Raw genomic sequence first — 12,857 nt, 5'->3', positions numbered from 1 at the left:
CTTTCCATTGAGGCTGATGTGCCTTTTGGATTAAAATATTTATAAATAAATAAGTACATACACACAGATATACACATATAGGCACACAGTTTATCACTGATAACTTCCTAGCTTCCAATTTCAAAGGACATTTTTGGTCTTGATCTTATTTGGCCTCTTTAGAGAATTTCCTACTGTTCTCCCTTATAAACTATGGCCATAAAATCTCCTGGGTCTGGTCAGATCTCTCTGACCATTCTTTACCATGTCATTTGAGGGCTCTTTCTCTGTTATGCATTGAGGGCTTCCCAGTGTGGCTTGGGCTCACTGCTCTTCTCGTTCTATTTCTTTTCCTTGGGATAGCACATCCATTCTCATAGCTTCCACTCCTGCCTTTATTCTAATGATCCTCAATCTTTATAGCTGGTCCATTTTCATACACTTATAATCAACTTTCCACAAGACTTTTCCATGTAAATGAATCATAGACACTCTAAACCTGCTCTTCTTTATCTGTTACCTGTCACAGTTGTTCAAGGTCAGTGAATGTTTTCTTAAAAAACCAATAGGAAATATCCCAAGCTTTGTGACCCATACAGTTTCTGTCCTAAATTTTAAACCCTGCCATTGCAGTGTGAAAATAGCCATAGACAGTGTGTAAATGAATGGGCCTGACTGTGTTCTAATAAAACTTTATTTGCATAAAAGGAGGCTGATACCCAGGATATAACTGGTTGATGTGTGCATTTTGATGTTACCCATGCCAGAAATTTAGGTTTTATCTTTGACTCCTTCTTCTACATTCTCATAGCCAGTATATCTCCATATTTTGCAGATTCACATTCTGAATGTGTCCCAACACATGCCCTTAATCTTTCTTATACAAACATAATCTTGTACTCAGCCTATCTTTCTTCTGGGCTCTGAAGCGTTGATAATTGCTCTCTCGCATTCTCCTTCTACCCCTGCCAAAGCTGACTTCCCTACTTCTGGGGAAAACTTTCTGCAGCCAAACAGGATTACATCACTCCTATGTTTTAAATTCTTGATGACTCTTCATTGTCTGAAGGGGTATTTACAGAGAGAAAGCGTCTTAAGGCATAGAAGGCTCTTCAGAACACGGCTGTTGCTCTCTTCACCAACTTTGTCTCCTATTCCTGTTTCTGTCTGTTCAAGTCCTTGGAGAAGCAAATCCCAAGATAGATGGGATTAGATGTGTAAACAGGAATTGCCTTTGAAGGATATAGTGGGAAAGAACCAGTAGAAATAGGCCAAGAGAGCTTTTTGACTGCAGTGCATGTCAAACACCCATGAAAGGAGAGCAGGAGAGAGAGGACAGTGTCAGAAGAGCCTGAGCACACAGTTCCGAGCAGGTCTCAGCATGGCCATTGCAGAGGCAAGAGTAGGGGCAGATGTTGCCTGCTGGAGAAGTCCCCACTGGGCAGGAATGGCTCCGTGATTGACAGGGGCTGCTGGGGTCTTGTATGACTCCTTGTGAAACTGGTGTATCTACAGTTGTAGCAGGTGGAGACGGTCAGTTACCTATGTTCATGCAGAAGTTTCTTTTAAAGGAAAGTTGCTTGGGACCCCTTCATGGCACCATACCTGTAACTTCACACTTAACACTTCAGCTTCAATAAACCTCTTTTGATACTCTTCATATACTGTGATATTTTTCACCTCTGTGCATTTGTTACCACTTCCTACTCTGTCTGCATTGCCTCTTCCGGCCCCTGACTTTGCTTGGTCAACTGCTTTTCACTCTTTAAGTCTCAGCTGAGGAGTAATCTCCTCCAAGAAGATCTCTGTGACTACCTCCCACCTCCCAACTGTGCAAATTCCCATCACTCAGCTCTTCCTTAACATTGTCAGTATATTTTCCAAATTACACTTGGTTGTACATATTCTGTTTTTATTTTTACTAGACAGTGAACCTCTTGAAATAAAGGATTCTTCAGTCTGTGCCCTCGGACACCTACAGTAACTGGTACCCATTTGTTGAATGAATGGCTATACTTTCAACTATTCATGGGAAGGGCAAGTTGACCCAGATGACATAAAAGAAGACAGTATGACAGGTTATACTTATACCATTATACTTGGTTTAGGAGAATTTCATGGTTTTTTAAAATAAGAAATAAAATTTTATAATTATGATTTGTTAGACTCATTTCAACCGAATATGGGCAATCTGAAACAGTGGAAGGAACACTGGGCTTAAAGTGAAAAGCCCTGTGTTCAAATCCAGGTGTCCTCATTTCCCAGCTGTATGAACATGGGGAAACACCTCTGGAATAATTTTCCTCTTCAATAAGATGGAGGTAGTAATATCACAGACACAGAATTGTGGACCTATCAAACCATTTGTAATGCATTCAACTTTTTGCTTTGACAGAGGTCTCTCTGCTGCCTGCTGTGGCATCGGAGCCTGCAACAAGTATAACTCAGTGTCCCAGGATAGTACTGAAATTTTAGATCATATTACTCCCTGTAGAGAGAATGCATGATAGGTGCAATTTAAAAGCAGTGCTCTTGTAACAATTGGATGTGGGGTGAGTACAGGTAAATCTATTATTTTGGGAAGTAGTTTTGAACTATATCGTTCCCTGAATTATTTCAAGTTACAATTTTTATAGAGTTCGACATTGGAAAAAATGGGACATCAATTATGTAAGACAAGAGAGACTGTTATAGCTACAACTTGATGGCAGAAGAGGATCCTAGCCTCCTTTGCTTGGGGGTGAATTATTGGGACTGCTCTCTTTATAGCCATGCTTTCCAGTTGCCACTCCATAAACGTAAGAATGAAAACATTAATTTTTAAAGTAAAGATGTTAATAAAAAATAAGTTAAGGAAAAATCACAAAGCACAGAATATTATGCTAGTGAAATAAAGGGACTGAGAATAGACAGGATAAAAAGAAATTAAAGTAAGGCTTACTTAAAAAAAAGAAGAAAAAGATAAAGTAAGAAACGTAGCCTCACAATTTTAAAATGAACTAAAATGACAATAGGAGATGAACTAAAAGATCAAAAGGATAAAAAGATTAAATGAGCTTTAAGGATGCAAACGAGAGACTTAGATATTTAAAATGTAAGATCTCAGTGGACTAAAATAAGTCCGTACAATTGGAAACAGCATAAAATCCTCTTGCAGGAGCACACCTTTGGCATAAAGGGAGAGATAGGAAACCTTGGCCTTGCCCTTTCTCTGTTTGGTGCTTGCATGTTACCCATGAAATATTCCCTCCGTGACCAGGGAGCGAGCTGGATGCTGCTGCCGCTGCTGCTCCCTTTCTGGCCAGTAGAGGGCAGCCTCAGAGAGTCGCAGACAGGCTGAGCTGACCCCGGAGTGTGCTAGCAAAGAGAGCCTGCCCGGTTGTTTCTTTTTTTAAGTCGCTCTCAAATATGCAGAAGCAATACTCCTCCTTCACTCCACTTTGGCTTTCACTCTCTGTATTTTTGCCTAGGATTCACCTCCAGGAGTTTGTTTTTTCCTATCACTTTAGCAACGGTAGATAGTCTTTTCCTCTAGTCCTTAAGCCCCTGGCTTCATTTGTTTTTTTTTTTTTTTTTTCTTATCTTTTTCTGTTTTTCTAAAGCCTGTTTGAGAGCTCTCCAGTCCTCTGAAAATACACACACATACACACACACAAACAACCCATGTCCCCTCCCGCCAATTTGCCCCCCTCCACCCATTACACACAACCCAAACCCATCCACTCATAGATAAGCACACACAGGCAATCCGCACCCCCACACATGCACACACACACACATACACACATGCACACAGATGCACGTGCACATGCGCAATGCCTTTTACGCGTTTTCTCTCCCCTAAGTGGCTTCTTCCTGCTAGCCGTTCACATCCATCATTGCAGTACTCCCCATCTCCACCACGGATATAGATGGGAATATTGTAAATTTATTGTTTCTTTTCCGGGGAGATTTTTTTTAAAGCTTTTCCCCTGTGATCTATACATAATGAATAATTCTATTAGAAATGTGACGAACAGTGTAACTTTTATGCAGAGTTTTTGAAGCTCAATGTTGCAGTGCGTTTACTTTCATGACAGCCCCGGGCCGTGGCAGGTGGGGAGCTCATTCGGCTGACACTGTAAATTCTCTCTTGCCATGATTTCCCAAAGCGTGTTCCTTAGGTTCTCATAGATAATGCATGCATTTTAAACGGGACCCCTCTATGCTCAAATAGGTTTGAGGAATGCTGCAGGAGACAGACTTGTTTAATGCAGAACTCCCCAAAGCATTTCATGTGCTAACGTACCCTGGGCCATGCGGCATTTCCAAAACATATCTGGCTAAGGTAACTTATTTTTTCATCAGAACATTACATCTCTAAGCTCAGTGTTCCGTGGAAAATAATTTAGGAAATAATGTTGTAATGACAATAATGCATTTTCCTTGTTCTACAGGGAAACTGTTTTACAATTGCCCTTATTGAGTTCAAATTTACCTCAGTATATTTCCATCAAATTGGCATTTCTTTATATTTTTTAGTCCAAAAGTATAATAAAAATCCATCTGAGAGCCGATATATAACCTTGAAGAGTCTCCTGAAACCTCAAAGCAGAACACTTTTTATTGTTTTTTGTTAATATGGGTTCCTATAAAAGAGTGCTTTGAAAATCAGCAATCCTTATAAAGGAAAGTAGTCTAATTATACTTTGATCAGGTATTTCTTTAATTAGAGTATCAGTATTTAATGCATGTTACATGGTAAAAAAAAAAAAATATATATATATATATATATATATATATATATATATAAAATAAATGCATCATCTGAAAAGCAGTAGATAGAAAGAGAGCAAGAAAGAGAGAGAGAATTCAAATGGATCCCACTGGGAAGAGTCCTTGCAGACAGAACTCTAGTACAGATGGCAGGTGGGGCAGGGCACCTGTGGCCCCCTCTCAGCTTTCCTTTGGGAATCTCACTTGTAAGATATACCCTGCAAAGCCATCCACTGTACTGAGGACTCCATGTGATTTTTTGATACTGTTTGGAAGATTACTTAGGCACAAGGGACAGAATTTGAGTAATGTTATTCTGAGTTAAGTAAAAATTATCCTTCTCGTAAGATCTAAGAAAGTGCAAATGTGAAGGTAGTCTTTATGCCAAAACCTGCCACAGAATAGCTCATAGGAAGGACCTCACTCATTTGCCTTCTAAACTGAAGAGAGAGCTTCGACCAATGAGTAATTTCCTAGGAAATCCACCATTCCAGTGGACCTAAGACGTGGTCTGTGTTTAGTGGGTGCTTTTTTCTTTTGAAGTCACCACCTGCTTCACGCATTCCTTAGGGCATCATCATTTTGTGCTGAAGGGATCTCCCTGCTGTGGAGATTTGCATTTTAACAACAAGCAGAGAATCAGAGCCACTGATCCTTTTTTTTTTTTTTAATAACAAAGTGAATCAGTTATACATATACATATGTTCCCATATCTCTTCCCTCTTGCATCTCCCTCCCTCCCACCCTCCCTATCCCACCCCTCCAGGCAGTCACAAAGCACCTAGGGGTAAGACAGGAATAAAGCCACTGATACTTTGAGCACAGCTTTCAGCAAATACCTTAGGATATGTTGGAGAGTTACGGCAAGCTATTCCCAGAGAGCATGCTCCGACCTATTTTGTAATAATTAAGCAGCTATTTTATATCCTATTGGGAAAAAAAAATCACACACGTGTCTTTTATGCTCTTCACCCTCTTTTTGGCACTAAGCACTCTAGTAGGCACATAGTAGGTACTCAGCAGATGGCAGGTGGGCAATGGCATGACTACCTACTATCATTTGGTTTCCTTATTATATTTGTAGATATGGTAAATTATGCTTTCTAAATATATATGTGTGTGTGTATACACACACACACACACACACACACACACACACACATACACACACATACACACATATATATATGATGAACATCAAAGGAAAGAGCAATGGAATGGCAATACCATCAAAGGATCCAAGGGTCAGAAGACCATTTACTCCATCACTACCATGCTGGTTCTTGGACCTCTGAGTGTGCACCTCCAGTGAAGATGAGCGAACCATTAGTGCAGCAGGTCATTCCACTGTGATTAACGTTGTTGGAATGATCTTCCTTGTTTGGAGCAGAGAAGGGGTCCCTAATGAAAACCAGCAATTGGGCAAAGTTGGTGTTGCCTCTCTATTTCCTGCAGTTAATTACCATACACTTCATCAGTCTCTCCACTCCCTTGACTTGCTGGAAATACTATTCTCCAGGTTCTGCTCTATGTTTTCAATCTTCCTTTTGATTCTTACCTTTCTGTAAACCTTTGGAAATTGGGATTAACTGGGCCTTCTTAGGCCTGTTCTTGTCCTGTTCACTTTGCTAGTATACCATTCACTACCTTGTGTCCACGTAGCCCTGATGATTCCCAGATCCTCATACAGGCTGATATATCTGTTGAATTCTGGATGCATATTTCTGTACACCTCTGGACATCACTACCTACATGTTTCCAGGATCCTCAGGCTTAGCAGGGGCAAAACTAAGCATAAACGCTCTGTGACACCTTCCCTTTAGGAAACGTCTCTGTTTTCTCCTTATCTAAGCTCTTTTGGAACATGTTAGCACCTTTATCAGTATACTGTCAGTTAATTGTGACAGACCACACACACATACATGCACACACATTATGAGTCCTTTTCTAGAATGCTAGTTTTTATACAAAATATATTAGCTCCTAGTGGGAAGTCACCTGTACTGTATATGCCTTTTGGATGCTATTTACTCAAGTTTCAGAAGGCATCCTGCCATGGGACTCTCTGCTTCTCTTGAAGGGGATGCATGCTATGTGTGTACCAGTCCTATTGTTGGTTACGTATTATGGTCTAGTCTGGGGCTGTAAAATCTTTCCATAGCCCCACAAAGCGCTACACTGAAATGTGCTTTCCTCAAAGGCTACAAATTTAAAAAAATGTCAAGCCAGTGCCACGATCTCTTTCGAAAACCCTTCCATTGAGATAGCCTTTGCCAAGAACACAGTTTTGAAACAAAGCATGGTGTTTTCTCCCTGAAGATTAGATTCAGGACAAAGTATCTTACGGAAAGTTGAGACTTTGTCAAGGCCACTTTAGAATTTATCCAAGTAGCCCATTTCTTCTCCACGCAGAGTCTTGTCCTGGCCTCAGAAATTTCTGGTTTAGAAAACAGGGTGCCAAGGCAGCCGCCTCTTCTCTGCTGATTGTTTTTGCACTGTCCTCCTTTCAGAACAAGATCATCCTGGACCCCATGACGTTCAGCGAGGCCCGGTTCCGGCCGTCCCTAGAGGAGCGCCTGGAAAGCATCATCAGCGGCGCGGCTCTCATGGCCGACTCCTCGTGCACCCGCGACGACCGGCGGGAGCGGATCGTGGCCGAGTGCAACGCCGTGCGCCAGGCGCTCCAGGACCTGCTCAGCGAGTACATGAACAACGTAAGTCCCGGGCTCTCAGGCCCGCGCCGCCCTCGGGGGATTCCGGTGCGTGATCTGGTGGCTCTGAGGAAAGCAGGCACAGTTTGGAAAGAGGACAGGTGAAACCCAAGAGCCGCTTTGGGAGCGTCCTGTCTTGATCGCGTGTCGGAATGCATTGGTAGCAGGGAAGAGATTGGTGGAAGAGGTTTCATAGGAAAACTTTGGCTTTTTACTTGAGTGATTTCTGGGTCGTTTTAGTGGCTGCTCTTTATTTAGGTAAGATTTCAGTCGGCAAAAGTAGACGGTGGATGGAAATAACTGAGGTCACACTGAAGTCCTCTACACAGAGCAATTTCAAAGCTAAGGATGGCTGTAGATGGCTAATCTTCATCCCGAAGAGGCATTAGGAATTATAATAGATTTTCAAAAGTTTGGACAGAGTTGGTTAAGGTGGAAACTTCTAACTGCAGTAAAACTTGGGAAAACTTTATTGATTCACTGTGCATTTAGAAATTAGGGAATGTCTCCAAGTTTTCAAATGGCTGTTAGTAACATCTAGTGATACGGCAGCACAGACACCAGCTGTTCTCTCCTACAGGTGTGGAATGTGATACTTCTTGTGTACCTGAAAACTAGATGAAGGAGATGAAGCCATATTCTTTGTTTTGAAAGGCACTGAATTATGTTTGTATTGATTTGCTCTATTCATTCAGCAGAGGTGATGTTGTTGATGCCCAGGGCTTGCACCCATGAATGATCTGAGTTCCTCCTGTCCTGGACTCCTGGGTTTGAGAGAATTCAGCATAAAGTGGAAAAATGTAGTGAGGTCTTGACATTACATGTTGAAGGAATGCCCTGTGTAGGTGTCAGGTAGGGAACGGGGACTCTGAAAATCGGCTCCCAGCCTTTGAAGCCCACCCTGGGTCCTGCTGGAACACCCTGAGGCAAAGCTGAGACAAAGCAGTCAACCCATGTCCTTCCCTCCAGCCTGGTTCTTCTTACCACTCCCATCCCTAACTGACATGTAGGTTCTCAGGTCAAGCCAGGAGTCAGCAGTGCCAGGCACAGAGCTCCTCCTGCCACACCCTCCAGAGAACTTTGATCTAGAAAACAGAAAGATGTAGAATGCCCTCCTCAAAGCCCAAATCTGTTTCCTCCCCATACACCTTCAGATTCTTTGCTTTTGCAAGATTTGCCCATTTTCAGCACACAAAGAATAAGGTGTTGTTGTCTCACGTGGTATTCATCTGCTTATGAGGACTTCTCTATAGGATCTGGATGGCCAACACTTTCTGTGATTTTGGTCTACGGGTGCTACGCAGGGTACGGCTAGAAACGTCGATCGCCGGTGCCTTCCATCCTGTGTCAATCGTTTTGAATAATGGATTTAACAAAAAAAGAGGGCTTATAAAATCTGGGATTCTGTTTGTTTGTTTTTAACAGAATGGCAACAGGCTAATGATTTATATGTGGAATTTGATTTTATATGAAGGCATGCTGGTATTTCTAGCAAGGAAGAATTACTGCCAAAGAAGGAAGTAGAAACTGCGGAGATCAGAGTGATGGTTAAGATCTCAATATAAATAAATCAGAAAAAGAAGGATGTTCCTGTGTTCTTTTAATCACAGAATGTGATTAAAGAAGAATTGATCGAGATGTGACATGTAATTTTCAGTTCGTTGTCTAGAATCCGGTCAAGTAGAAGTTTTTCTTTCAGTATAAACTCATACAGATCAGCAGAGCTGATGGATTTTTGTGTTTTATTGACTCCAGGTGCTTGTTTTTCTGTTCACAACCTTGTGATGCAGGAATGTTTTGTATTTTTATTGAAAATTAGGCTTCTACTTTGACACAGTTACAGATAATACGTAGGTGGGTATAGTGCTTAAATTTTAAAGTGTGAAAATTCTGTTCATTTTGAACCACCAGGATCAAAGGCTGAAATAAAACACCTCCTACTGACTTTTTTATAAAGTGTATAAAATTTACTTGGACTTCACACTTCTTTGGTGATTTCAAGGTAGAATTGGATACAGCTAGACCGGCTCCATAAACCCTGTCTAGTGCACTCATTACTACTGCCACAATATCAATTTATATTTATTTTGATATAGCATCTGTGCCTTACTAAAATGTCTGTTGTAGTTAACAGCAACCAAAACATTAGTCAGTTGTGACTAGACTGTTATAAGATATTTCACTTTCAATTTTCTAAGCTCTGGACATGAAGGTTTTATCAAGTTATCACTCTGCAGATTTTCATATTAATATGCTAGGCAATATCATTAGGATAAAGAAATAATTAGATTGAGAAGAAAAGATTTTGAAATTGGCATAACTGACACTTCTGATGAGATTGGGTGCATTCAGAATGGTATGGCCATAGACAAAACTGACATTTCTGGATTCTAAAAGTCACCTGATCAGTTCCTGATGAAGATTCAACTTTTCATGCTCACTCGTAGGTGAAGCTGTTCTAAAATCATACGCATCCATGCCAAGTGGTATGAAATGGAGGAAGATGGACACTGGGGAAAAGAGCTATAAACTAAATGATTAGGAGAAAGTTGTCTGCATGGGGTATGAGCCATGTTTTAGCCACATGGATACACTGAGCTCAATAGGGTGTCAGTTGTTTGTTGGATATTTCCACAAGGGTATATTCAAATTAATGAATGTGTGTGTGATTTGAAGATTTAACAAAATCATGCATGTAAAAGAGACTGTGGTTTGAGGAAAAAGGGCTGAGTGAACAGATGCTTGTGACAAAATTTATGATCCCAGAATGTGACAGTGTTAGAAAAGATGGTTGGAATGGTTTTGGGAAAGGCTTCGATGGCCTTAATTATTTTTTATCAAGTTAATGATGTAATCCAGAGAAGGTTCTTAAAAATAATCCTCCTTGAAATCAAACATCATTATTGTACATATGTGAAGACTAATGGGTAGAGAGAGACTCTTTTTCAAAAGGATGTGTGACCTTTGGATTAGTGCCATCAGAGTGGTTTTTGCAGTATTATGCTGAGTACTATAAATAGATCCAAATTATAATGAAGACATAAACGTGTATCTGGAACTTATAATTTTATACAGCTTTCTTTCATTGGCAGTAAAACTACTTTTTCATCAAAAAAAAATCTTAAAAGTGGCCTCATGACAGGGAACAAGTAAACATGGTATTTTATTGATCAACATTTTGTGATGGATTTGAAGTTAGAATATTGTATTTATTTAGTGGATATGTATTGCATGCCTGCCTACTTTGTGCCTGACACTGTTCTAGGATTCTGGGGATATAGAAGGGAAAAAAATAGACAAACTTCTCTGCTCTCATGGAGTTTACACTCTAGGTTGGGGAGACAGACAATCAATCAATCAATAATCTGAGTAAGAGTTATCTCAGATGGTGATAAGTGAAACAGGGAAATATAAAACCTGTGAAATGGCAGCATGGAGTGTAGTTGTAAGGATGACCTGGAAAAGGTTCACTGAGAAGATGACACTTGGTTAAAGATCTTTCAGAGATGAGGGAGCAGAGAGCACTTGAGGTGGAATGAGAGGCAAGGTCTAGTGCTCATTGACCTTGTGTGAGAAGGTGCCTGAGCTCTTGAGGAACCTTCTTGGGGAGGCTCACAGACTGTTCCAAGTGAGTGGAAGGTAGCAGGTGATGGGGTCTTCAAGGAGACAAGGTGTCAGACTATGTAGGGCCTTGTGCACCATTATTCAGAATTACACTTTTACTTTAATGAAATGGGAGGCCATTGGAGAATGTTGGGCAGAAAATGCCATAATTTAGGTATTGAGGACAGGTCATAGGAGTTCAAAAGGTAAAAAACAAAACAAAACAGGAGGACAGAGGAGGAGAGGAGCCCCTGGAATAATTCATGAAAGGATGGTGGCTTGTGCCAAGAGGTAGCAGTAGTGTAAAGTGCTCAAATTCTAACTATTTATGAACGTGGAATGGACATTGGGCAGTGTGAATGGCAGCTGCAGCTGTATCAGCCGCCCTAATATGGTATCTTCAGCTTTGATATCTTCATTTCGTTTTGGTTGCACAGAAAATTCTGATTTACTCAGATGTAGTAACACTTGGTAAACAGCTCACTTTGCAATGCCTGGATACTCTGCTAGACAGATTACATTTGAAAAGGGAGTTCAGTAGAAAAATTTTGTTTCAAAAATACCCAAGTATGGTTCACATTCTTATAAATATAAAAGACTAAAAAGATATAATGCTTATTCTAAGTACTAAAACGAAATGCTGAACAATATGGAGATGTGTTAAACCATTACTACCTTCTACACAATTCACTGTTAGGCTTTGGTGAGGAAATGTGATGAGCAGATAGGCCTGGACCTTGTGCGTTTTGGTGCTGAACTGCCTGGTTCAGTTTCATAGACAAAAACACTCTGTGTTGCTCTAGATTGTTCTTTAAAGAGTAATGCACAGCTACAGTTTTCTTAAACAGTTGCACAGTTAGAGATTGTATGCACAATGATGGCAGAGACTAAGGTGGCATAAAGGAATGATTTTCTGGTCTCATCTGTGTTAAAGTGTGGCAGGTTATTTTTTAATTTTACTTTTATGAATAATTAAAATTACATATTTTTATAAAATATTTGAATCTAACTTTTTTTCAAGCCTCTTGAAGCATCTAAGTGAATCCCTGGGGACAGTGTGTAAACCGCTAATGTAATGCATGCATTAAAAGCACATGGGGACAAAATGATGTGGGAACATATGTATATATTACAAGTGCCTGAAGGGTCATTGTCACAGCCTTTGCTTTAGGGTGGAATTTAATGTAAAGGGTGTTCCTGATGGAACCTATTTGTGAGGGGTTAAGGTCTGAAATGAGATCTCAAAGGGTCATTTCCAGCCTGGTTTGGGGCCCATACCCCACCAAGGCTCCAGCATACAACAGTACATGAGGAACATGTAGAGTGATATCCAGGGCCTGGGGAGCTCTGAAAAGAGTGGGCTTCACACTGTTTTTTTTGTTGTTGTTGTTTGTTTTCTAATGGTGCAAAAGAAATATATGTTCATTGTAAAGGATGAAAAACAAAGATAGAAGAAAAAGTTTATTCACAATCTCACTCCCTAAAGATAATCATCTTTGATAATTTTGTACATGTCTTTCCAATGTTTGTAAACTTCTATGAGTGATATATTTATACACACACAGAGACACACATATGTTATGCCTGGAGTTGTAAAAAATGGACTCATTGTAAATGATGACTTGTAATCTATTTTCTTTACTTAATATAGTGTGAATATGTTACCATATTAATAAACATTCTCAAACCTTATGTTGACTAGCTGAATAACATTTTATTATATAAATATGCAATAATTCATTTAGAAGCAATACATTTTGAGAGTATTTTTATATAGCATATTGGAAAAGATAAGTAGGCAAGACTTCT

At 40.2% G+C, this 12,857-nt stretch overlaps 1 protein-coding gene across 1 annotated transcript in view; it reads left to right on the top strand.

Annotated features, from left to right (window-relative positions):
• CTNNA2 (catenin alpha 2) overlaps positions 1-12,857 on the top strand; it is a 1,042,487-nt gene that overhangs the window by 268,095 nt on the left and 761,535 nt on the right. Inside the window, exon 6 of the mRNA XM_019942095.3 lies at positions 7,245-7,448. Coding sequence (XP_019797654.1) covers positions 7,245-7,448 — 204 coding nt within the window. The remainder of the gene's footprint in view (positions 1-7,244; positions 7,449-12,857) is intronic.

The sequence above is a fragment of the Tursiops truncatus genome, chromosome 14, assembly GCF_011762595.2.
Source record: "Tursiops truncatus isolate mTurTru1 chromosome 14, mTurTru1.mat.Y, whole genome shotgun sequence".
Lineage (NCBI taxonomy): Eukaryota > Metazoa > Chordata > Mammalia > Artiodactyla > Delphinidae > Tursiops > Tursiops truncatus.
This window is presented reverse-complemented; position numbering and strand designations above follow the sequence as displayed.